Here is a 25,539-nt window from a genome sequence, read left to right on the forward strand (position 1 = left end):
ACAGTTAAGTTTAACCAGTTGTGTTAAAATATAGAAATTTATAATTCTGTATTTTTTTAAATTTTTTTTTTAAATAACATTTACAATCTGTACATACAAAATATACAATAAGAAAATGACAACAATGTAATAAATGACTTGTAGACTATGAGTAGGGAAGCTATCCAGTGATAGGACCCTATGACAGGTTTCGGCTAGAAATTAAACGGTAGCATTACAATTTAGGAGGTCTCGACACCAACGTCTTTTAAGACGACGAGGGGTATTCTGTAATTTAATTAAATAAATATCTTATGTTTACAAAGCATATCATTATTTAATTTGTATATTGTTCATACAAAATGAACCTAAGTTGACAAACATTGTTAATCATTCACTCTACTCGATCAGTTTTAATGATTTTGAATTTTTACGGTTTATTTTGAATGAACTCGTCTAAAATTATAAAATATCATAAAATATAAATATATAAAATTATCAACCAGAGTAAACCAAATAAAATCAACTTAAGTATAAGACCTAGTACCTATAACAGTTGTTTTATAAATTGTAATGAATATTTTTTAGGTAGAGATTTGAAGAGTTCTATAAGTTAGTTATTATTATTAATATTATTTTATACAAATATTATAAGTAATATTATTTGGCCGGAGAAAGGAGAATGTGAACGAAGTATCTACCTATGGATTAATCCGGAAGTAAGAAATAAGCTAAAAATAAACGGACTGCGACGAGGATTAAATTCATTCATTGATCTGTGGTTGTAACTTTAATAAGCTGAAGAACAAGCTGGGCAAGTTACGTGTGGCGGCCGGCGGGGACGAGGGCAATCCGATAAAACACAAAATCGACATCAAGAGACCACTAGAGACAAAGACGGGTAGATAAAGTACAGAAGGATCTTAACTTGTTTTGAATGATCATGAAAGAAGAGTTAGCTGCTGTCATAGGCAGATGGAGAGGGGACTGGGGAGTGATTATTAAGGCGAAGGTCGAGGGACCTTAATAGTATATACTAATATATATATATTAGACTGGCCGTTAAAAATAAAAAGTTTGCTCCCGCTTGAAAAATATAAAGTTGACATCAAAAAAAGAAGATCCTGAAAGTTCTAACGCTCTATCTCAATATTAAGGGGTGCCGGTAAACTGTTTTTGTTTTTTCATACAATACGATTTTAATGATTTTTACGAGTTTTGTGACGATTAAAATAAAATCAATATTAAACAAATAAATTTGAAATTAGAGACACTTTTTACTCAAATATTTTCAGGTCCTAATATATGATAATGGATCGTTCACCACGGTTTCACCATTTTTATATATATTATACATTATATATATACACACTGTTATAAATGCAATTTGATATATATTGTAATTTATAACTTATAAGCACACTAGCAACCCGTAAATCGTATTAAAAGAAAAATTGTAGTCCTTATCAACTTCCTGCGTTACGTGTCATTTGTCAATTATTGTCAAACAAAAGTTTGTTTAAAGAATATTATACAAGATGATTTTATAATCCCTTTATTAGTATATTAATCAATTGTCTTCGGACAAAAAAAAAACAAAAGAAAAATACATATTCGTTGAAAACGATTTTTCTTAGTTTTATAGAAATCTTGATGTAGACAAAAAAATTGTTGAGTATTTATCGACGCCCCGTACGAAAAGTAGCATCGTTCAAGTTCTAGCGAAAACTAACACCGTTGGCAACAATAGCAAGAACGGTGGTAGTCTTCGCAAGAACTCACGAACGGTGCTACTTTTCGTACGGGGCGTTGTTATAATATAATTTTCATGCATGACACTTAAGGACCCTAGGTATTCATTATACTACACTAAGAAAACTCTATTCAAAATAATATAAAATACAAACTTTCAGCAACTATACTTTTACTTAGCTCTTGGATCAGAAGTAAGGACATGAATACAGATTACAGAACGATTGGTTTTAGATTTAGGTATAATTTGTTTTATAAGTATAATTTATTGAAATGATGCATATTTTAATGTACAACTGAAGTTTATATCTTATAAGATATAAATACAAATTATTTTTAAACAGAAATAATCATCAGTGATATTTTGGCAACTTTATTTTTAAGGTACTTTTTTAGGTATTTAAATATATCAACATAATAAAAAAGGTAGCAGTGTTAAATTAACAACCGGAGTTGATAAATCAACTATGAATAAAAGATATTAAACTATTTAAAGATTACAAGTTTAGACGATTTGTATAAAAAATTGTATAAAGTAAATATGAATCCACACTACAATGATTATGCAAATGACAAAATCTCTTTTAATTGTCCTCTATATGTTATGTAATATCAAACACAAGGTCTATTTTTTTTTTAAACATAAAATTACAAATTTTTACACACAAATATTAAAAATTATGAATACAAAAAACATAATTTTAGTAAGTAATCTGGGTTACTTGTATTGCTGGAATTTGTATAGAATACACAATAAATCAGAAAAATTGAAAAATAGCATAAATGAATTATACTTACTTAACAACGTTGAAAATAATAGTGGAAATAATAAAAAAAATGATTTATAAATACTAATTTAATTTTTAATAATAATAAATTTATTTATTTATTTTAATATATAAATATTTTGTAATATTGTTGCACATTTAGACCAAATATTACCTCTTTAACATTAATGACAAAGCTAAATTCTAAGCTGCCTCAAATTTTCTAGGTTAATTAAAAAAAGAATTACACATACGTTTATATAAATATATATATATGTATATTAAAAAAAAAAAAAAATACTACTGATAGTAAAGTACAATGAGAAAATGTAAAGCTTTGAACCAAAATAACTAGTATCTTGCAGTCATATTATGAAAACGATTGGTCACAACTAATATTAAATAGTAATGGATATTATTAAATATATTCAGGGGAAAATATCATTACAAGCATGTCACTCATTAGCAACTTACAATAAATCCTGTTACATTAAACCATGGGATCGATTATCTAACGATTAATCATAGTATATTGACAGGAAAACAGCCTCAAATTAATTTTAGGAAAAATATATTTTAATCTTTATTGGCGTTGGTTAGCTTGGCATCTAAGTAACACATATATTTTTTCTTTTATCCAATCTTTATTATATGGAGCATATGTCATTGTACTTTTTTGGTATCTAAAAATAATAATATTTATTAAAGATTTATCATCATTATAATAATATATCCATAGAATTTTTAAACATACACAAGACATGATAGGTCAGCCAAATGGTCAATAAACTCAAACAGCTGTGTTATATCGTATGTTATAGATACAGATTTTGGATTTAATTTTTTCAAATGTTCTTCATAAATCTTACAAACTCCTGAAAGAATAAAAATTTTAAGTTTTAGATCATATATTTAATATAGAATAAGTATTGTTATTTTGAATTTTTGCAGTTATATCCTTGTCATAAATTTGGTGCTTACTTCTGATGTTTCGGAATCATTACAGGACATGAATATAACCTCAAACATTCAAAATAGTATGTTAATCCATAAAAGCTTTAATCAATTCATTAGTTATGTGGTTTTAAGGGTATATACTGTGTATACCAAGCTCCTACATTCTATAAGTGGCATGTTCTATATAATGCACTTATTACAAAAGTTATACACCCGCGGATATATTGTATACTTTTTGTTATAAATACATGCTTATATAGAATAGTGAGAGATGGGTACGAGGGGGCTTGAAAACGTTTTGTAACTTTAAACAAAATATCATTTATAAAAACGTTTTACAAATAAGTCATAAAACATTAAAAAACAACACTTAAAAACATAAAATGATAATACAATTTAAAAAAAAAATGTTAACGTTTTATAACATCAAACACTATAAATGGAAACACGGGAAACCTAATGTTTGATTGACGACATAGTCCTCAATCACATAGATGCTACTTATCTTTTACTCATTTTTTTCCAAACTCCATGATTCTTCCCTATATAACTATTTTGTTATACTGTTTTACAGTAAAAAATGATTCAAATTTTAGAAGAATAAAATTTGTTGTACATTAAATGTTACAGGGAAGCTAGAGCGCTATTTATTGAAGGGCCAAAGGATAGGCAATACTTCACAAAAATTCATCTAGTAGCCATTTTAATTATGCCGACTAATTGTAAGGTAAAAAAAATTAAGTAATTTAGAAGTAAATACTTTATTATTAACTGTATTAATGTGTAGTGTGAATTATTTTACCTAATATATATTATTCAAATATGTAAATAGGGGGGTACGAATAGTAATAGTACCCTTTACTTAATGTTTTAAAACAATTAACATTTAATCAATAAACTTTATTTATCATTCAATAACAAAAAATGTTTTAACACAAAAATTATAAAACATTTCATAATACTAAACAATATAACGAAAAATAAAGAAAACATTTTCAGTCCCTGGTTGGTACACAAAGTATTGTTTTTCTATAATTTTAATTTATAATGCTCCCCAAGTGAGCAGGCTTAAGTTAGAAGAGGGGGAGGTTGACCAGATTTGTTTTACAAGGCTGTGGGAATCATACCCAGTATTAAGATTGATGTCCTAAATTACTGTGTCAAATACGTTGATAAATAACTTCTACTTTTCATGCAATTCCTAAAAGCTATATAATCATTACTCATTATAACACATGTAAATGTTTATATACTCAAGCCCACAATAGAAGGAATTTGGCAGAAATCAAAACACCTTAATTTAGGCAGAGCAAACACATGCAAAAAAAATGTATTTTAGTTTCTGCGCTTTTACCTTCTCTCACAAACTGGAGTATAAGAAATTATTTTTGTAATCTGGCGATATAAAAACATCAATTAAGGAAAAATTATTGTATCCTGTTAAAACAAATTGTACAAATTATCAAATCAAAATGTTTACCTTCCATACAATCATTTACAGACTCGTAATCGGAATAAGTTCTGGTTTCTGGTTTGTTGCCTGGCTGAATCAGCAAAATGGTGTGCGACTAAAAAACATACTAACTATGAGTAATGTGACATGCTTAAGAAACTAGTCTTCTCCTTACCATTGTAAAATACGATCGGCTAGTAAAATTTAAATATAAAACTTAAAAGGATTTTATTTTAATATAATGTATTCGGAACTGTGGATATTGGATCAGTGTTTAGTATATACTAAAATAGAGATTAAATCTACCAAAAGCCTAAACTAAGACTTTCAACATCCAAGTGATAGAGTTAGACGATAGTAAGCCTTGTTTTTTGTTTATTACATTATCGATGTGTTTCTATTGTTACCAAATGGTTAACCATATTTGGTAACCCTATTGTTTTCAAAAATTAATTAATAAAAACAATAAAATTCGTTTTAAAAATATACAAAAAAACATTTGTACTTCATGTAAATACAATTTTTAATGACAACAGCTTAATATTTTTTGTTAAAACAATCTTTTTTTATTATTTTCGTTTGGTAACAGAGTAACCAATAATGTTATCAAAAAAAAAAAAGATACCCCGATTTTTATTAGAGCCTGGCACAGATATTGAGGTTATGGTACAAACTAGTAACAGGACTAACTACTTAGTACCTAATTAGTAGTTACAACTCTTATATATTTGGATTTTGTAAAATTCACATTAATTTAGTATTTAGTACTTCTTATTGATTATTGACTATAATTTTGTATTTTGATGTTTTCAAATTTTAACCTTATCAATAGGGTGTTTTGGATGGTGTAACGTTATAGAGTTTTTAAATTAGTATTTGCCTCTGCTTAAAAGCAATATTCAAGTATGTCGACTATTTTGGAAAGGATTACTGCCATCGAGGCCGAGGTAAAGTATATTATATTTTTAATTATTTTATTTGTATTAACTTTACTTATATTATTCTAGATGGCTCGAACTCAAAAAAATAAAGCTACAGCTGGACATTTGGGCTTGTTAAAGGCACGTATTGCAAAGTTACGTCGGGAACTTATTACACCAAAAGGTGGTGGCGGTGGCACTGGAGAAGGATTTGATGTTGCTAAAACTGGAGATGCTAGAATTGGATTTGTAGGTCAGTATACAATTATTGTGAGTTTGCTTCATAAGAAAATAAATTATACTTCAACCCTTATTCAGGTTTTCCTTCTGTTGGGAAGTCAACTTTATTGAGTAACTTAGCTGGTGTTTATTCGGAAGTTGCTGCCTATGAGTTTACTACGTTAACAACTGTTCCTGGGTGTATTAAATATAAAGGAGCAAAAATCCAGGTATTAATTATTTATTTTTAATAAAAAAAAAAAAGTAACATAAACAAATGTTTTATCAAAGTTATAAGAATCGTTTGTCATTTTATAGCTTCTAGATTTGCCTGGTATCATTGAAGGTGCTAAAGATGGTAAAGGTCGAGGTCGTCAAGTTATAGCTGTAGCTCGTACATGCTCATTAATTTTTATAGTCTTAGATGTTCTTAAGCCTTTAAAACATAAAAAATTGATTGAACATGAATTGGAAGGTTTTGGACTTAGACTGAATAAACAGCCGCCCAATATTGTATTTCGTAGAAAAGATAAGGGTGGTATAAACTTACAAACTATGGTAATTTTTTCTATTTTGTATAATATATTTTATAATCCTTAAAATGATTACATTTTGTAAAAAATATCTTATAATTCTTTTTTTTAACAAAAGTATAATTTAATATAAAGAGTAGTTAATATTATAACAGTATCTTTAATCGAGTTAAAAAAAAAAGGAGTATTCCAAGATTTTCAGCATCATCCATTTATTTAATCTAACACAGCTTATACCAGTTTAACCAGTTAGGTTAAACACTTGCTGTCGAAAGCTTGGCTCTATACAATACAGATAATAAATGTGAAAAAAAAAAAAATCTCAAGCAACTATCATAACAAATGATATCCATTTTATCAAAATGTAGCTCCTACAATATGAAGTTTGTAACACTTGCCTATGTATAAAAATGTATTTATACATTTTTAAAGGTACCTCAAAGCGAATTGGATTTAGATACCGTAAAAACCATATTGTCTGAATATCGTATTCATAATGCTGATATAACTCTTCGGTATGATGCCAACTCTGATGATCTTATTGATGTAGTGGAAGGAAATCGCATTTATTTGCCATGCATTTACATTCTGAATAAAATAGGTATGTATGTCACTACCAATTGCATGTGTAAAATTCTACAGAAGTATGTATTTTTATTACTCAATTTATTTTATGAATATTAGATCAAATAAGCATTGAAGAATTAGATATAATTTATAAGATACCACATACTGTACCCATAAGTGCTCATCATAAATGGAACTTTGACGACCTCTTAGAAAAAATGTGGGAGTATTTGAAATTAGTTAGAATGTAAGTAGTTAATATCCTAAGTAAATATCCTAAGGACAGAAATATACTAATAATATATGTTTAATAGCTACACAAAGCCAAAAGGTCAACTTCCAGATTATGGATCGCCTATTGTTTTACATAACGAAAGAAAAAGTATTGAAGATTTTTGTAATAAACTTCATCGAACAATTGCTAAAGAGTTTAAATAGTAAGTATCCAAACGGTTTTTACTTTTAGAATTATCAAAATTTTACTTTGCAGTGATTTTTCTATAAAATAATTAGTTAAACTAAAATAGTTTAATGTACATTTTTAGTATCTTTTGGTCAAAAAAACATTAAATAAAATAGCAACCTACATGTTACTTAATTTATCTATAAAAAGCGGAAAAATTTAGTAAAAATTACGACCAATTGATAGCCAGTTTTGAATAATTACTTCCTATCTCTTTGCTTGCCTAGAAATGTACTACAACAATCTTATTTTGTTAGCTGGCTAGACTAGGCAAAGCAGTTCCCTATAGGAATAATAATATTTTAAATTAACATTAAATGTTTTATATTTTACTATCCCGATTCATATATACAACAAACTCGCACAGTAGCTATTTCTTATTTAATAAAATAATATTTAAAAGATTAAATGTTGAGTGTTGCCTGTTGAACACATCATGTTACATTATTTTTGTTGTATTCTTGTAAGTCATAAGGTTCTTTTTGATAATGGATTATAATTTATTTTAAAATCATAAAAATTATAGCTATGAATCTAAACTAAATTTATTTAAATTTTAGGGTGGGCCATAGAAGGGGTCGAGACTTTTTACCTAACCTTACCTAGCCTACCCCTGGCGAACACACATGATAAAATATAAAAGTAATAAGGTGATAAGTAATAAGGCGTGGCAAAACAGTATGAATATATTATTATATTTATTAGTCGACCGGTAGGTTAGGTTAGGCTTAGTGACCTGTGTGTGTATCCGCTGCCCCCTACCTATTGTCTTATTGACCAGTGCTTAGTAAGCATGTTTGGGGCGAGTGTTAACTGGTGGCTGAATGTACCAATACAGCAGCACATGTCCACAATTTATTAAAATTACTTACTACAGTAATTACTATCAAAACTGGATATCGGCCAGTCATTACTTTTATTACATCATTTTGCTTATATTAGGTAAATTGTATATGTAGATAGCTATTTGACTTATGAATGTTACCTTATAAAATTAGTTTTAAATATTTGAGACTATAAACGTTTCCCTATAATAGTTATTTCATAGAAAAAATATCAATAATTAAAATTCTGATCACAATGTATGATTTGGGATGACGAGCTGCGTATGGTTACAAAAACCGCGCGGGTATCTTACCCATAGATGTTATATTTAAGTAACCTATTTTTAAAAACGGCGTATAAAAATATGTAGGACGTAAGAATTATTAACTTTACTATAAATTATAAACTTTTTTTTTTTTTTCAGTGCCCTTGTTTGGGGTTCATCTGTAAAACACATGCCACAAAAAGTTGGAAAAGATCATGAATTAAATGATGAAGATGTTGTACAAATTGTGAAGAAAATATAAAAACTTTCTGATACACAAAAAAAAAAAGAAATTATTAAACAATGTTACTTTCAAAAGTTTAGAATGTTAGTTTTTGACTAATTATTATCGCTATCACTATGAATACTTCCTGACTTCTCTGCTCTCGAAGTTGATAGATCACCATCAGAGGCTAAAACATTAGAATCTTCTTCATCATCTAACATTAAATCGGAATCTGTGTCGCTGTCTGATAGTCTGTCAAACATGCCACGATTTCTATTTGTTGCAGCACTACTAACTATAAATTACAACAATTATGAATTGTTAAGTGAATATGTAACTTAATAATATAAATGCTTTAATTTTTTTTTTAATTATAAATAATTAAAAATTAAGTAAAATTGTATTACCAAATCATTATTAAAATTTTACTTCAACTAATTAAACTACACAATAATGAATAGCTTTAGATCATTAAGATCATTAAAATGTGTGGCAAATAAGAAAAATAAGATAATATGTTTGCTGCAAAGTTAGTTGTTATCAAAGGTCATTAATCCCAGTATTTAGAGAAAATAATAATCAATAGTCCCTGTCCTGTGAATGTTTATTGAGTGATTTTATTAAATTGGAAATCAAGCAGTATTGTCTACCCATAAAAAAATACCTTTTTTGAAGACATCATTCGGGGAATATAAAGGCTTTAACACAAAGAAGGAAAGTAACATAAAGTTAACTTTTTAACACTTGGCAAGGGAAAATTTTGAAATCACATTTATTAGGTTGGTCATGGAAAAATACAATAAAAAGATTTGTTTCTTAATATGTTGATCACCAGCCCTATTTTCAAATAAATCATTTTATGTACTACAAGAGATACGGGTTTCTCATATGAACTTTGTTAGCGTACCAAGAGCAACATCAAATAACTAATACCACTGGTGACTAACTTGGTAAGTTTTTTCTTAACACATTTGGTATACTAGTATAGTTTGTGGGAAAAATACCCCTGATCCTCATGGTAGCTGACGTGTCATAACTTATAAGATACATTGCCAAGTTAAGGAAATATATAATTTAAATTTAAAATATCTTATTTTTATACTTTACCTCTTCCTTTGACACCATCACCAATATCACAAGCGCTTTCAGTAAATGGAGTGTTATAATGCTCGTTATTAACTTCTTCTAATAGTTTTAAATCTTCATCTATTTTATTAGTTTCAATAAATTTTTTTGCCATTTCCTTAAAGTAAAATGATGAATTTTTAGTAAAAGAATAGATTAAAAAGGTATACTACAGATAGGAAACACTATTTAACCACATTTCTGGATTTTAGTTTTTAATTCATATGAAATCCAAAAAAGAGTGCCAAATACAGACAAATGATCGATATCTAATTACCAATGGTAGGTATGAGTAAAATAAATTGGTGCTATAGTATTTTACAATATATAGAATTACTTGTTGCTCTTGAATATGCATTAGCTCCACTTGAGCAACTTGTTCTTGTTGTTGTTCCAAGTAGCTTATACATCTTTGTCTAGTAATGTATTCCTGATATAAATTCCTAAGTTCAGATTCAAGGTCTTCAAATTCTTCCAAAAATGCAGGTCTAAAAGTATTTGTTAGAATTAATTGTATCAAGAGTAACAAAATAGTGAGTAAATGGTTATTAGTAATGCAGTTTTAATTTGATATGGCTTAGACTCACCTAACTTGTTTTAATGTACTTAGTCTCTTTGAATTTCTTTCCAAATCTTCACGTCTTTTGGAAATTTTTGCATCCAAGTTTGCTGAAGTAGCAGATATATTTTTCATCATTTGTTTGGTTTGCTCTGTTTTTTGTTTAGTTTTCTCAATCAGCGATTTTATACTTTGTTCTACTTCAGATATATCCAAAGCTGCATTTATTCGGTTCTCTCTGATTAATCGTAGTTCAACTTCTTCTTCGAGTGATCGAAACAGATCAGCACCTTTCTGAGTAACTTGTGCTGCCAAATCTCTGGTTGTTTTTAATTCACTGGCCTATTAATTTTTTTTAAAGATATCAATTACCTTATTTTAAATTAGATTTGATTAACAATACGCAGCAACAGAATACGCAACTAAGTATATAATTATCAAATTTTACAAAAAGACATTTTTGAAAAATCGGTGACTTATGTCGTTTTTGAAATGACCGATTAAAATACATACTTTATAAATTAAATTTGTGTCAATTTTAGAAAATCCTAGTTCCTCATTAAAAGTACTTTTTGAATTTAACGCATAATTTAATAGATCGGTGATTTTTAATAATTCCCCAACGGCATTACGATCTGCTTGATAGAGTTTTTTTACATTGAGCTTGATATTGGCTTTAATGACCTGCAAATTAAATAAATATTAAGAAGCCTAAGTTTTCAAATTTATAAAATGTAAATGTTTTTAATAAACTGCTCTATATTCTAATAACCTACAAAAAATTCCACCATAGATCGTAAAAAGTACACTCTTTGTTCGGGCGTTTCAATGTCATGTGATAAGTTTGAGTCAGGTTCAAAACGCAAAGAAAGCCAAAGTAAAACTTCCGATACCAATGAGAAATTTGGGTTGTGAAAACTATCCATAGCTAATTGTTTATGAAATCCTAGTGATCTCATAACCTCTGTAAATTCTGAAAGAATTTTAATAAATCAAATTTAGAAAATAGGTACTTAAAAATAAAGGCATCGACTTAACACTGTCGTAAATTAATATATAAATATATATATATATATATATATAATACCATGTATAAATGTATAACCAAAACATAAAACTATACTCACTAAATAAATCTTGGTAAGACATTTATAATCTATTCGAGTAAATGCTTATTATAACAGTGACATCTTATTTGTCTAAGTGCTTTTTTAGTTTAAAATCCTGTAAGTAATTTTTAATGTTATTATTGACTGTTGTCATGGCACCTATTATAGGAACTATAATAACAACAAACAACATAGGTATTTTTAATTATATTTAATTTATGTGAGTTCATTAAATTCAACATAAATGCGGGGACTAGGAATCCATTTCTCTTGAACGGCTTCATGTGCGCTTAAGAGAATACTATGCTATAATCCATATTAATATGTTTTTAGGTTGGGGATAAACCAAAAAAAAACTTGGGATTTTTTTATATTAATATCACCGATCAAATTATGATACCTGATTTGGGCCACAGGAAATAAATAATTCGGGACAATACTTGAATATAAGGGCCTATATTATTAAGGGCCCTCATTATAATCATTATAATTTATAACATTTGTTTTCTTATTTTTATTTTGAACAAGACGATTTCTATTGTAATAGTTAAATCACATATAAATATTAGTCGTATACAAATACCTCTTGGGATGTAGGTACATTATACTGTATACAATAAGCTATACCCAATAAAACAAAAAATATTAAAGTAATTCAGTCATATAGTTGGCGTATACTCTGGGGCCTAAACCCTATTGACTTATACATTATGATCCGACCCCATTATATTTAGTACTAAAATACCTATAATCTTGACAACGGTATGAACTACGTATATGGGTTTTTCACAATTAACAAGAAAATACTCCAAGTTGCATACAGTCTGATTTAAATTTGAACATTAACGATTAAATAACAACTATTGATACAACCCAATGCATGCAATATATACATATATAATGATGGGAATAATTTGAAAAAACTCTGGATTCGAATAATGAGAAGTATTTGGAAATTGGGATTCGTATAGTTATTTAATTGCATGTATTTCAACAGTTTGATTACTTATAAGTATTCAAGTATAATCTATTGAAATTAGAATATTTAAATAAGGAATTGATTATTAAATATGATTTCATGACCCATGAAATCATACTTCATAACCAGGAACGTGGATAAAGCTATTGCCTATTCCCAGTATGCAAAGTGGATTTATAAATTATAATAATATGTGTGCCTGATACAGATTACAAATACATAGGTATACAATATATAATATAATATCTATATGCTGCCCTCGTAAGCAAAAATGCCGTAACTCGAAAATTTTGTTTTTTTTTAAAACCGTTTAAATCAAGTAAGAAACCTTTTTACTTTGTTTAATCGGGTTTTTACAAAAACATTTTTTTTTCGAATTACGGCATTTTTGCTTAGGAGGGCAGCAGATATATATGATTTATGATGTAGAAGTCTTCATGATAAAGGCTATTGACTTATCAGTAATCACAGCTGATATAGTCACAACTAAATCTTTTGTAAGCAACGTAAACCAGACAACCGGTCTGCTTCTACCTTCTAGCTCCAGTGCAATGTCCATAAGGATGGGAAATGTGTAATATATGATTTTGTTTACCAAATAATAATAATTAAATCGGAGGTACCATAAATTGTATTCATGCTTCATCGTGTTTCACTTGTTTTAGTTCTCTTATTCGATTTTTCTTAATTGTTTCGCGTTTGTTAATATATAAATATCCTATATTGTAATAGTACCTATGTACAATTGGTAATTTAATATAGTAACTACAATTTAAAATTTTAAAAATGGCACAGGTAAGAAAATTAATAAAAATTAACTAGAGCATATTTATATTGCAAATTATATCAATTGTATTACTGTTTAAGTTGGAAAAAGTAGTTTCTGCATATCGTATTGCCACTCAATATCCAGCTTTAATATCAGCTAGAATACTTGATCGTCCAACAACTTCTTCAGTTAGTGTACAATCAGTTTGGACACAACAAGTTTTAGAGAGATTGACAACAACTAAATACCGACAAACGGTTATATCCGACTACAAGACTTTTACACCAACATCTCCGCCTAGTGATATTACTAACGAGTATGTTTAAGAAATAATTTCCACAGTAGTAATGTTGCTTGCAAAAATGGCTAATACTTGAATAGTATTTAATTAACTAAAATAAATTAATTTATATTTAAAAGATCCAAAATGATTCTTGTACATAGCGTATAGCTTTCAGTTTAAATTAGCTTATATACCTTTAAATGGAGTAGCAAAACAGATTAGCATAGCTCCTTCGGCTACCAGACTGAAAGTTATAGATGATTTTTCTGTGTTCAATGTACCCTGTACATATTAACAAATAATTTTATCAATTATTGCTCTTAATTAAAAAAAAAAAAAATTATAAGATATTCGCTACTACTAGATGTTTTACTCATAATATGTCCAAAAACAGTTTTACAGCAACTAGCTTCTTCTTGTTCGCCTTATACTCTTAACTACATGGGGTCGGCCACCCTAGTCCTACACCTCCATACATCTCGTTAAAAAACACCCCAGCTATCCTCATATCACTCTCTATTCCGTCCAACCATCTTTTCTTTGGTCTTCCTGTTTTTGTCTCTACATTCATTTTCATAACACCTCTCACTGCCTCTGCCTCATCTCTTCTCATAACATGACCATACCATACCATCTCAGCCTATTCTCTCTCATTTTCTCCACAACTGATGCAACCCCTAGACTCTCCCCTTATGTGTTCATTTTTTATTCTATCTTCCCTAGTCACTCCACTCATCCATCTTAACATTCTCATTTCCGCTACACTCATTCTCTGCTCAGTTTTCTTATCTACTGTCCAACATTCTGACCCATATAACATTGCTGGCCTCACTACCGACCTATAAAATTTACCGTTCAATCTTACAGGCATCCTCCTGTCACACAAAACACCCAACGCTTCCCTCCACTTCAATTACAGCAACTGTAGCATTATAAAATATCAAAGGATAAAATATTACCTCTAGTGTATTTTCTCTACCAGTGTTATTACCAGAATTTGTTAAACAGAAATAATATAATGGTCATTTTTGCAGCAGATATTATATTAACTATATCTTATGAATATTTTGTACTTCACAATTTTTTAATAGATTTTATTTTTATGGACAATTATGATTTAATCATTTTCAAAATGATTGAATGACCAAAACTTCTATGACGTTCTACACATTAACTTCTACATGTTTTTTTAGGTTATTAAGTGCTTATTCCAAGTCCAACAAATACTTCTGCGTAATTAGAGAAATTGATTCAGGAAAGGAAAATAAACAGTACCTAGAAGTTTGGTCAAACTTTTCTTTAATTAAAAATTATGACTTAACTGCTTTAGATATTCATGGAAAAGTTTATGCTGATGGTTTGTATTTTGATTTTTACTATAAATTTCTATTTATATCTATTTTATTAATAAATATTGAGTATCAGATAAAATATATATTGTTTTATTCAGCTGAATTTGGAACGTTACAATGGTCACCTGATGAAACTAAAATTTTGTATATTGCTGAAAAAAAAGTCCCAAAATCAGAACCATTTTTTAAACAAAAATCAATTTCTTCTAAAGATTCAAATATTGAAAAAAATGATGGTCCTACTCCAGTAAAACTATAGTTTATGTTTTAGTTTTAAATATGTTTAACAGCTTATTAATTCTAGGGAAAAGAATATGAATGGAAGCAAGATTGGGGGGAACAGTTGGTTGGTAAAGTTTCTCCAGTTCTTGTAGTTTGTGATATAAGCAAAGATGAACTTGATATTTTTTTAAATATTCCTGAAGATATAAATCCTGCTGCAGCTACTTGGATTCCTGATGGTAGTGGAGTTGTTGCTGTTGGGTATTTAATTACACCACGCAAACTCGGTCTTATATATTGCACTAACAGACATAGCCAAATATTTTCTGTGACATTAAGTGGTAACTATAGTAAGTTCTTTAAAAATCATTCTTAATTGTATAATAACATTTACCAATTGTTTATAGTTTATTAACTTAATTTGTATCTTCTAGCCGTATTGAGTTCGACTTCAGAAAAAATATCAGTGAAGTCTCCTAGATTTAATATTAGTGGCACTAAACTTATTTGGTTAGAACACCAAGCAGGGGGTCCACATCATTCATGCTTCAAGCTAATGTGCTATGATTGGTTAACAAAAAAAGTAATATTATTACCTTGTATGTGCAGTGGTGTAGTCGTAAGGGTACATGCTGTGCACTCATCTCCTACATTTCTGTGAATGTGTGCACGTAACAAAAATTGTGAACTCTATCCGTGGGCACGTGTTTTTTTGTTTTAAGTACAGTGCACACTTTATAGTGTAGGTGAACCTAACCTTACTACTACACTACTATTTATGTGATTTTTATAAATATATATAATTAAAAACACTATTTATTTTAGAGTACTACACTTGTTGATATTGTTAATAACACATTGGAAATCAATGGAAAACAAGTACCATTTTATGGGCTATATAATCAGACATTGCCACAAAGGTGTTGGTTAAATGATGATAAAACTATTTTGCTGAGTACACCTCAAGGTGGTTCAATACATACATTTGCGATTGATAGTGGTACTATTTTATATTCAATTGTAATTCATGGTTTTTAAATTGTACTTGTGGCTAATTTATTATTCGTACTTTATAGAAACAAAAGTTATCAGTTTTTTGCCAATAGTAAAACCTTTTCAAGAATCATTGAGCGTAATTGATGTATGTAATGACATTATAGTTTGTTACAAATCATCACTCAATAAACCTGGCCAATTATTTTTAGCTAGGATAAATACTAGTGGTGGAATTTATGATTTTAACCAAGTAACTGTAAATGAAATATCACCTTCGCGTAGTCTTCCAAATAGCGATACATTTATCGTTGAACACGGATTTACATTATATAGTAAGATTACCTATACTTTTGATACACAACTTTTAAATAATTTGAATAATTTTCAGGTAAACCAACTACAATTTATTATGGTCCTAAAAATAGTGACTGTCCATTAATTGTATGGCCTCATGGTGGGCCACACTCTCAGTCATTGGATTCATACATAGCAGATGCTGCATTTTTTGTTCAAATTGGTAGTTAAAAATTGTTTTAAAACAGGTTTTGTACAATTTTTATACAGCATAATTTGTTTAGGTTATGCGGTATTATTTATTAACTTCAGAGGATCGACTGGACTGGGTCAAGATTATGTAGAATCATTATTAGGTCATGTTGGTGACGCTGATGTTAAAGATGTTTATAATGCGGTCGAATCAAACCCTTCATGGTCTAATAGAAAACTAGTGCTTTTTGGTGGTTCACATGGTGGATTTTTAGTCACGCATTTAAGTGGACAATACCCGGTAATTGTACTTTCATTGAATTCCACCATGTATTATTAAGTATTTAATAACTTAATTTTTAAAATAATTTATTGATCTCATCAATCAATATTTGAACAGATTTTACTAGTAATAAATTAAAATATTCTATAAGAACACTTGTGTTACAGTCTAAATTCAAGGCAGTCAGTGCTCTGAATCCTGTTACTGATTTGGTTTCTATGTATATAACTTCAGATATAAACGATTGGTATGTTTAAGTAGCAGATGTTTTATTACAAACCATTTAATTTCAGAATAAATTTAAAGCTTTATCAACTCGGAATCCAGCTATTTATTTTCTATCACACTTTATTACTACTTACATTCCTGATTTGCAAGACAATTATATTTAATTTGAACAAGTGATTGTCTTAAAATATCTGCTTGTATATATTAATATTATAAACATGGTTTGTTAGTTTTTAAAAACTAAAGTATAATTTGCTTTTTTAGGTCCATTACTGAAATAGGTTTTAACTACTTTAATGTTGATAACTTGGATAAATCCAAAGAAATTATGATCAAATTGGCTGAAAGTTCTCCATTAAGATATGCTCATAAAGTCAAGGCACCTACTCTATTGTTGCTTGGTGATAAAGATTTACGTGTGCCTTCATCACAGGGTATTGCTTATCATCATCTTATTAAGAAACACGGAGTTACTACAAAGTAAATTTGATTTTTTGTTTTAATGGTATGTCTATTATTCATTCATTTTTTATTTATATTTGTTCAACTAAATTTGCAGGATATTAATGTACAATGATTGTCATCCTTTGAGTACAGTATCAGCACATATGGATAGTTCCATTAATACTGCACTGTGGTTCATTAAATATACTACTGATGAAACTGTGTAATGGACTCATAGTTCATAATGTATACATACATTGTACTGTAAGTCAAATTAAAATAATTATTATTTATATAACTTTTATACAATAATAAAATGTAAAATTACATATTCATGAGAGCAGATAAATATACCTATATTATAATAAATAAATAAATATTTATATATAAAAAATGTTTTAATTTTTTTAGTAGGTTATTTTTATAAATGGTAAACTTTGAGTTTATAGCGCTTTATTATTTCATTGTAAATCATTATACAAATAAATAACAAAATAACATATTGATGATCGTTTGTAAAAAATAAATCAAATATTTAATTGAAGTTTAACAATGTGTTTAATAACAACTGGTAATCACAACATAATAAAAAAGTTAACAAATGGATAGATACTCAATTGATATAAACTATCTATTTGAGCATTTCTCTTTGTTTGGTCCTATGCAAGAAGCATAAGACATAATCAAAGGTAACATGTTTTGTTCAAAACTGCCGACAAACAAGTGAGCCCATGGTCCCCGAGCCCATACGGCCACGTCTTCCCCACCGTGTGTTTCTGTTGACATTGGCACTAAGGACGGATAGAGTGCAAAACTTTCACCTATAAAAAAAAAAAATTTTTTGTTTTCTATTAAACCTATTTTTTTTGGTTTACATGAAAGCGTCGTAATTCGGACATTCCATCTGTTTGTGAAGTAGGTAAATCTGGTGTGTGGTCTGAGTAAGCAATGTTAAATTTCAGTTTATTTGTACGATGGCTTAATTAAAAAATGTATTTACAAAATAACGATTGATATGATAGCACTTAGCAGTTTAAAGTTTTTCCAATACATTCCATTTCATTGTGTAACACATTGTTTTACGTTTTCTTGCTATTGAAATATGGACTATTTAAATTCTCACTTTTTTGCAAAAAAATCTTCTATTCTTGTACAATAAACAAAGATTTTACAATAAACTGTCAAAAAATTGACTTACAATATTTTTTTGATTTAGCAATTGTTATATTTTAATTATACCTGTTACTTGGCACGAAAATAACAATGTCATTTTTTAACAAAAATTAGTAAAACTTCGACAATATGTAAATCAAAATATTCTTGTATAGAAAAAAGGGCTATCCCCGGACAAAAGTTAATAGATAATGAACAAATTAAAGACAAGCCTTATGGAGCATAAAATTTTGAATAATTAAAAGTTTCAAAAAGCCGGTTTGGATGTAGAAGGGAAGACGCGTTTCCATGGGCTTCCATCAGTACTAAAAAGCTATATATTTGGAGTGCCAAATCATATACCTTTTGACTTATGCGTCATGGTTTTTTTAGTAGCTTACTTTATTTTGCAAACGTAACTGTAGTTTTTTTTATAAAAAAAACTATTTATTTTACATTAAATGGATATTTTTTATGCTTTTTAGGAAGAAAACAGATGAAATAAATAGATAAAATGTTTTGCCCATAGACGGTCTAGTTTTTAAATACTCTAAATAATCAATATTATGCTTATGCCTACAATTATTATTTTATAATAATATACAACGTGAACAAGTACGTTAAAAATGATCAATAATTCATAACTCGCAAACGTTTGAGATTTTCTTTTTGAGAAAAACAGGGGAAAAATGGCTGGGAATACCCCATATTATATAAATTGGTGGGTAGGGGTGAGGGGTGATTCTCTATTCTTTCGGGGCCCAAAACATTTTAAACTTGACAATTTTTTTTAGCCTCGGCTAAATTGTGTTTGCGCCTAACTGGCCTTTACCATACTCGGCTTACCATACTTAGACATCTGTTTTCTGTAAGACTGCGCCGACGCAGACGGCCCATTGGCATAGCTCAATATCGAATAAGGCCCTTCTTCGCGGTCTACTTCACCGATGATTGAATCCTCCCTGGCTGGATATCCGTTTATGGTCATGGTGTGCGAATGGTCTGACGTGACCACGATCAGCGTGTTCTTCGGATTGGTTATCGTGTCGGCAACGTCTACGGCTTTGGAAAACGCTATCGTCTCAGTCAGGGCCATGTGTGCCTGGAAAAAATGCGAAAATAATCGATTCACACGGGCTGTTCGGTTAAAGTATATCTCCTGGCCGCGGACAGGTATCAGAGGTATTGATTATCGATCGGGCCTACTAGATTTTGATGGTGCGCATGATCGATTCTGCCGCCTTCGACGAATAGCACGTATCCGTTGTTGTTCTTCCGCAACACTTCGATGGCCGCCAAAGTCATTTCACTGAGAGACGGTTCGTCTCTTTCCAGCTCTTTGGTGCCCGTGTACGACATGTGGCTCATCGAAAACAAACCTGCAATTACGTTTATGGGTAGCACGCACAACACGGATAATAACGAACGCGCATAACTATACGAATTGTTTAATATTAATATTCACCCAGAAGCTTGTCCACGTTGTTTAAGTTCAAATTGGACAGCTCCGTTTTGTTTCTCACGTAGTCGTATCTCTGATTGTTCTTCTTCATCCGGATCTTCCACTCTGCAATCAAATCTCGACCGTCTTCGCGGTTGCCGTTAATGTATTTTGGCAGGAACTCTTGCCGACCTCCCCCCATTATCACCTACCAAAAAAAAAAAAAATATTTCTTCCATTATACCGACACTTGTAATAATGAAACGTGAAAAAATTAGTATCATTACATCTAACTCTATCCCGGGTTCTTGGGTGACTAATTGTTGAGCAATGTCTAAACAGTCTCCGGGTGCACTACTCTCCCAATCCCTGTTGGCAGAATGGGCGTAACCGCCGGCAGGAGAAGCGTGGGTGACTCTGTACAAAAAGTTTCATAATTGTGTTATCCATCATTCATAAACTGCTCTAAAATGTAATTACATACTAAATGATCATGTTATTTTAATTACGTCTAGTGAGTTAAATATTATTTTTTAATTTATCTCTCGTGTGATGAAAACAAGAGAATGCATTTTTGGGGCGTTGAAATCATAGAAAAAAATGTGCCATGTTTACAAAGCCATTATTTAATGCATATAGAATACATCCACTGCTTACTAAAGCTCAAGGGGTAGCTACTGCTTTGTAGAAAGAAATGTGTCCTTTAGATATATAATTATAGTTATGTAAAATGTAAATGTAAATATATCCAAACAACTTTTAGTACCAACTATCATGCATAAAAATTGAAGATATACTAACCTTCTAATCGTCAAAATATATCCATAAAAAGGGAAACAAACACTGAGCCTTGTTTAACAAATTCCTCTAAATAAAGGTATTACAGGGTTTCAAATACTATATATTATACAATAATAATAGGTTAGGTAGACAAAAATGTCTGTATTATGGTATATAGAATCTGTTGTGTCTGTTGATTATCCTTTCGATGTCTGTTTGTCGAACGTCGATAATCAACGTTTAGGATTTTATTAATAACATTATCAAGCATACCTTTATATTTATTTGATAATTTAATATTTTGTACAAAACACAACAATTTTGTTTGTATACTTAAGCAATTTTGTAGAGAGTGATTCATTATTTAAAGATCGAATAGGTAGTATGGAATTCGCCGTATCGAGTGGTATATAATTAGTGATACTTACATTTGGATAGGGGTAGATTAGTAGATAGTTTCTTAGGTGCTCTAATAAGTATAATATGTGTTGTTATCGGGTGTAATGTCAATATCCCTACAATTGAATTCATGGTTAATGCAATTCAAGGGATAGGGTTGATCGATCTGGGCATAATAATTGAAGCATCGGTAAAAACTCTATGTCAATTATGAGTTACATTACTACTATTAGATATCATTAAAAATAATCACTCGAAAAACTACATAAAAACTTAATAAGAAAATATAATAGTGGGATTCATTTGTTTGTACAAATCAATTGCGCTTAAGGCTTTTAATTACAAGTTTTCATTTATATTATATTGCTGTGTAACTTGTAATTTAAATCAATCATAGCCATAAATATCCCAACAATATAACAATTCCTCAGTTTAAATGATGTATGCAATTTTCGATAATTTATCTACCTGGTTGTTGTTACGATCCCTGTCGATTTCCCAGCCTTTTGAGCCCATTGTAGAATCGAGTCAACTCGATTTTTGGCTTCTAACGAAGATTCGCAGTCGTTCTCTCGGACGGCACCCGTTACACCCAATGTGCCTGAATTCGCTTTGACGCCGGTCATATAAGCCGTGGACGAACAAGCAGAGTCGGCCACTTGTTTATCTACACAATAGGTCTACAGGGAAAACGCAATCGTATTTAATTTGAATAATGCAACAACTATTTTAAGTGAAGTCTTACTCTAGCTAGACCCGTGTATGGGAAATATTCAAAAGACAAAGAGGCGTTGCCATTTGGGAACGAACTGCCTGACGTCTGTTCCATGTAAACTCTTGCCGCAGTCACCGTGGATAAGGACATACCGTCGCCCAAAAAGAAGACGATGTTTTTAGCTCTGCCGACGATTGGACTTTCCAACACTTTCAGTCGACGATTCAGATCGAACATACCGCGTCCCATCCAGAAATTCGAATCTACGGATACTTCAGATTATGATACTGGTTACCCAGACCCCCCCCCCCCAGAATTGCTCAATATATGTATTTTAGTTATTAACAAATTTATGCGAGTAAAAAATATGCGTAAATACATTTTAACAAAACCGATAATTTAGTTTTAAAATTACAGACATACAGTCAGTCGGCTGTTGTATCGCAAATGATTTCTATCATAAAATAAATTAATACATATATATATATATATATATATTGTGTGTATATGTAGAAGATTAAATGAGCTAAAATTAAAAAATTATACTTCGATGTTTAAATATTATATTTTGTTGACTACTGGATTAAGTATTAATGAAAATCGCTTTAAATAGGTGACCAGTACTCGTGTTGTAATTCGATAACTGAAATGTTTGTATAATGTATATCTTGCTTACCGTATATATATATATATATCGTGCTTACCGTATTCTCGGGTCTGTAGCAGAGGTCGTCTCTTGTCCGCGAAATAATTGCCTGGAAAATCAAATAGAACCAATTGATGCGAAACGCCCATCAATGTCGCCGCGGATAAGTATCGCGCGGTGTTGTAACCGCATGCCAATCGATATGTAACGATTGACCCCTAAGGCAGTCATGGGTGCAAAATCATAAGGCGATATGGGGGGACCGTGTCAAAGAATGAAAACAAACGGGGAGAGCTCTGCAACGACCTCGTGTCACTGTGGCCTACCGCGATAATCACACGGGAAATGAATTAAAGGAAACACTTATCTCTAGCAGGTACAAAAAAACTCGCGTCTCCGATTACCGTTGTTTCAGTTTTTTACTTTATAATTCTCGTCATAAAAAAACATACACCACTGTCTTATTGACTTTACTAACAACTTTGGAAAACACATTTACAATTTTATAGAATAGAGGTTCTTTTTAATTTTGTTACGTGATATGTTTGTCAGTTGTGTTTTCCTTATATACACTTAAAACGTGCTCAAATAAAAAAATGAATGTTTTTTTTCAGCTGTTCGTATACATCAAGAAAAACTGCAAAGCATAAGTTTTAACAAAAAACAATAATTGATTAAAAACTATTTGTAGCATAATTATTAAACGTTTAGCTTTTTAAGGTTTTTTATATTAGGTAGATAACATCAGTAATTATTATTGTAATTGTGTTGAGAACCATTATGCATAATATGTATAGTTAAAAATGGTTTTGTTTTAACTTTCTCGGCAAAAAAATAACATTTTAGTTTGGCTGATTATTTTATTAATTTATGAATATATTTTTGTAATTTATGGCCTTTGGAAAGATGCTGTATTTATATCTTTTAAAAAGCAATAGAAAAAACCGTATGATCTATTTTAGCATGTTATCAAATTAACATTTTTACAGTGAAAATATTTGTCTGAAGGTCACAGTTCCCCTCTAATTTGGTCAATTTGATAGGCCAACTATAAAATTATATATAATAAAAAAAGACAAAATATGATTGACAAAATATTTTTTTAATATCGTTGCTTTTTAAACATATCTTGTTCCGGAACAATTTTTGGCTTGTTTGTCATACCGACGTACAGCTATTTGTTATTCACAAAAGACCTATGAAAAATCAAAAGTACTTTTTAAAAAATGTTGTTTAAAATATTTATAATTTTTATAAAGTAAACAATTTTCCTAGTACTGTATTTTATGCTCAGTATGGATATCAAGTGTTACTTTTAAAGGGTATCGAAATAAAATATATTAGTTAAAGCTCTACTGACTTCTAGCTATGTACTAGTGATGGAAATTATTCGATCATTCGAGTTTAAATCACTACCATAGCTATACTATGTATAGCATTATTTATTATTTTCATACTATATAATTTATTTAATAATAATAATAATAGTAGGTATATATTTTTAAACGAAATATTAGTTACTCGATAAAATGTATTGATAATATGTTTAGCTTTTTACTACGTTTTTACTAATCAGTTTTAAAACTATGCGAGAACGTTAGTTGCGATTTTTTGCGCGGTTTTTAGCTACGATAAAATTATTTATTATCAACTTACCGAACGAAGGACTTTGTCTGAAATGCCTATTAGCAGCGGTTTCTTTGGCACTAACGAAGAAACTTACTACAACGAGTAATAACGTACAAGAAATCATGGTAGCGCCGACACTACTACGTTGGTCCTTTACGATACTTTCCGGAGCTGTCTACCGTGTCCGTTGTAAACCGAGTGACTGCTGGGCAAACAGTAGGGTAGTACAATATTATCATAACTGCGAAAACAAATATTATGGCTGCTACAAGCGGTTGTGTGAACGTTGTATGTAATTGAAGGATTCAGTCGAAATCGGACACAAGGACTAGTTCAACCGCAATGCAAAATACGTTAATCGGTTAATGACGATTAATGATATGTACAATAGCGGCAGTTTGATTAATTGATTAAACGTCAATATGGGTAATAAAACGTTTAATATCACATTTTACTAAACCATAAGACACGCAGACCGGTACTTTCCAAAATACCACATATTTTGTTGCTAAAATCTCGACGGTGTCGCCTACGCGATTAGATTGTGATTTTTACAACAGTTGTTATTATATTTTTGTTTAATTGAATTTTTAGTGTCACTAAGTCTTGCGAGTAATATTTTAAACCCAATTTTTTAAGTAGCTATATTATCTCATGCTTGCATGCATACATGCGTACATTATTGTTACAACTACTAATGAAAACAAAAAGAGATACAATTTGTTTTCTTTTTATGTATCTATATATATATTTTTTTAATTAGGGAAAAGCTACAGTTGACTTTGGACTTCCGACTGGCCTCGGATTCGGTTTCAGCGACTTAAAAACGTAATTATTGACTAGTTTAGTGCGTCTAAAACCTACTTTTCTATGGGGCTGTGCAATTAAGTTATTAGAATATTAGATTACGTTTAGATGAATAACTCGTACTAACCTATTTAATCAACTATTCTGGAATACATTATATGTAGTGGTAGTTATTCGGTTTATCAAGAATACATGGGTATGGCTGCTTT

At 29.8% G+C, this 25,539-nt stretch overlaps 5 protein-coding genes across 6 annotated transcripts; 2 read left to right on the plus strand and 3 right to left on the minus strand.

Annotated features, from left to right (window-relative positions):
* Positions 1 to 2,925: 2,925 nt before the first annotated feature.
* LOC126841829 (enhancer of rudimentary homolog) lies at positions 2,926 to 5,270 on the minus strand. The gene is made up of 4 exons (XM_050578503.1): positions 5,084 to 5,270; positions 4,936 to 5,023; positions 3,253 to 3,373; positions 2,926 to 3,181 (listed from the first exon to the last, which is right to left on the minus strand). Exons 1-4 carry the CDS (start codon positions 5,084 to 5,086, stop codon positions 3,082 to 3,084), a joined length of 312 nt encoding a protein of 103 aa, XP_050434460.1. The 5' UTR covers positions 5,087 to 5,270; the 3' UTR covers positions 2,926 to 3,081.
* A 314-nt stretch (positions 5,271 to 5,584) lies between these two features.
* On the plus strand, positions 5,585 to 9,297 carry LOC126841735 (GTP-binding protein 128up). The gene is made up of 8 exons (XM_050578354.1): positions 5,585 to 5,855; positions 5,916 to 6,081; positions 6,147 to 6,277; positions 6,366 to 6,605; positions 7,013 to 7,181; positions 7,265 to 7,394; positions 7,462 to 7,584; positions 8,860 to 9,297. Exons 1-8 carry the CDS (start codon positions 5,814 to 5,816, stop codon positions 8,960 to 8,962), a joined length of 1,104 nt encoding a protein of 367 aa, XP_050434311.1. The 5' UTR covers positions 5,585 to 5,813; the 3' UTR covers positions 8,963 to 9,297.
* LOC126841733 (clusterin-associated protein 1) lies at positions 8,810 to 12,050 on the minus strand. The gene is made up of 7 exons (XM_050578353.1): positions 11,738 to 12,050; positions 11,387 to 11,583; positions 11,124 to 11,294; positions 10,639 to 10,952; positions 10,389 to 10,539; positions 10,034 to 10,169; positions 8,810 to 9,221 (listed from the first exon to the last, which is right to left on the minus strand). Exons 1-7 carry the CDS (start codon positions 11,757 to 11,759, stop codon positions 9,040 to 9,042), a joined length of 1,173 nt encoding a protein of 390 aa, XP_050434310.1. The 5' UTR covers positions 11,760 to 12,050; the 3' UTR covers positions 8,810 to 9,039.
* Positions 12,051 to 13,169: 1,119 nt separating this feature from the next.
* Positions 13,170 to 18,126, plus strand: LOC126841732 (acylamino-acid-releasing enzyme-like). 2 transcript variants are annotated; one of them, XM_050578351.1, is made up of 13 exons: positions 13,171 to 13,493; positions 13,566 to 13,783; positions 14,944 to 15,107; positions 15,201 to 15,349; positions 15,407 to 15,674; positions 15,759 to 15,907; positions 16,150 to 16,324; positions 16,401 to 16,652; positions 16,709 to 16,837; positions 16,899 to 17,107; positions 17,257 to 17,336; positions 17,582 to 17,797; positions 17,877 to 18,126. In XM_050578351.1, exons 1-13 carry the CDS (start codon positions 13,485 to 13,487, stop codon positions 17,986 to 17,988), a joined length of 2,130 nt encoding a protein of 709 aa, XP_050434308.1. In that variant the 5' UTR covers positions 13,171 to 13,484; the 3' UTR covers positions 17,989 to 18,126. The 2 variants fall into 2 exon arrangements, with proteins under 2 accessions (XP_050434309.1, XP_050434308.1); XM_050578352.1 differs by lacking the exons at positions 17,257 to 17,336; positions 17,877 to 18,126 and having other exon boundaries at positions 13,170 to 13,493; positions 17,582 to 17,718.
* A 197-nt stretch (positions 18,127 to 18,323) lies between these two features.
* On the minus strand, positions 18,324 to 24,791 carry LOC126841812 (membrane-bound alkaline phosphatase-like). The gene is made up of 9 exons (XM_050578475.1): positions 24,551 to 24,791; positions 22,953 to 23,003; positions 22,279 to 22,511; positions 22,002 to 22,213; positions 20,642 to 20,771; positions 20,379 to 20,562; positions 20,120 to 20,292; positions 19,760 to 20,015; positions 18,324 to 18,582 (listed from the first exon to the last, which is right to left on the minus strand). The coding sequence occupies exons 1-9, from the start codon at positions 24,645 to 24,647 to the stop codon at positions 18,389 to 18,391; spliced, it is 1,530 nt and encodes a 509-aa protein (XP_050434432.1). The 5' UTR covers positions 24,648 to 24,791; the 3' UTR covers positions 18,324 to 18,388.
* Between the last annotated feature and the right edge of the window lie 748 nt (positions 24,792 to 25,539).

Source organism: Adelges cooleyi, unplaced genomic scaffold, assembly GCF_023614345.1.
Source record: "Adelges cooleyi isolate 19-005CV unplaced genomic scaffold, UGA_ACOO_1.1 ACOO_flye_CR_arks_rails_tigmint_CR_PRNA_41, whole genome shotgun sequence".
NCBI lineage: Eukaryota > Metazoa > Arthropoda > Insecta > Hemiptera > Adelgidae > Adelges > Adelges cooleyi.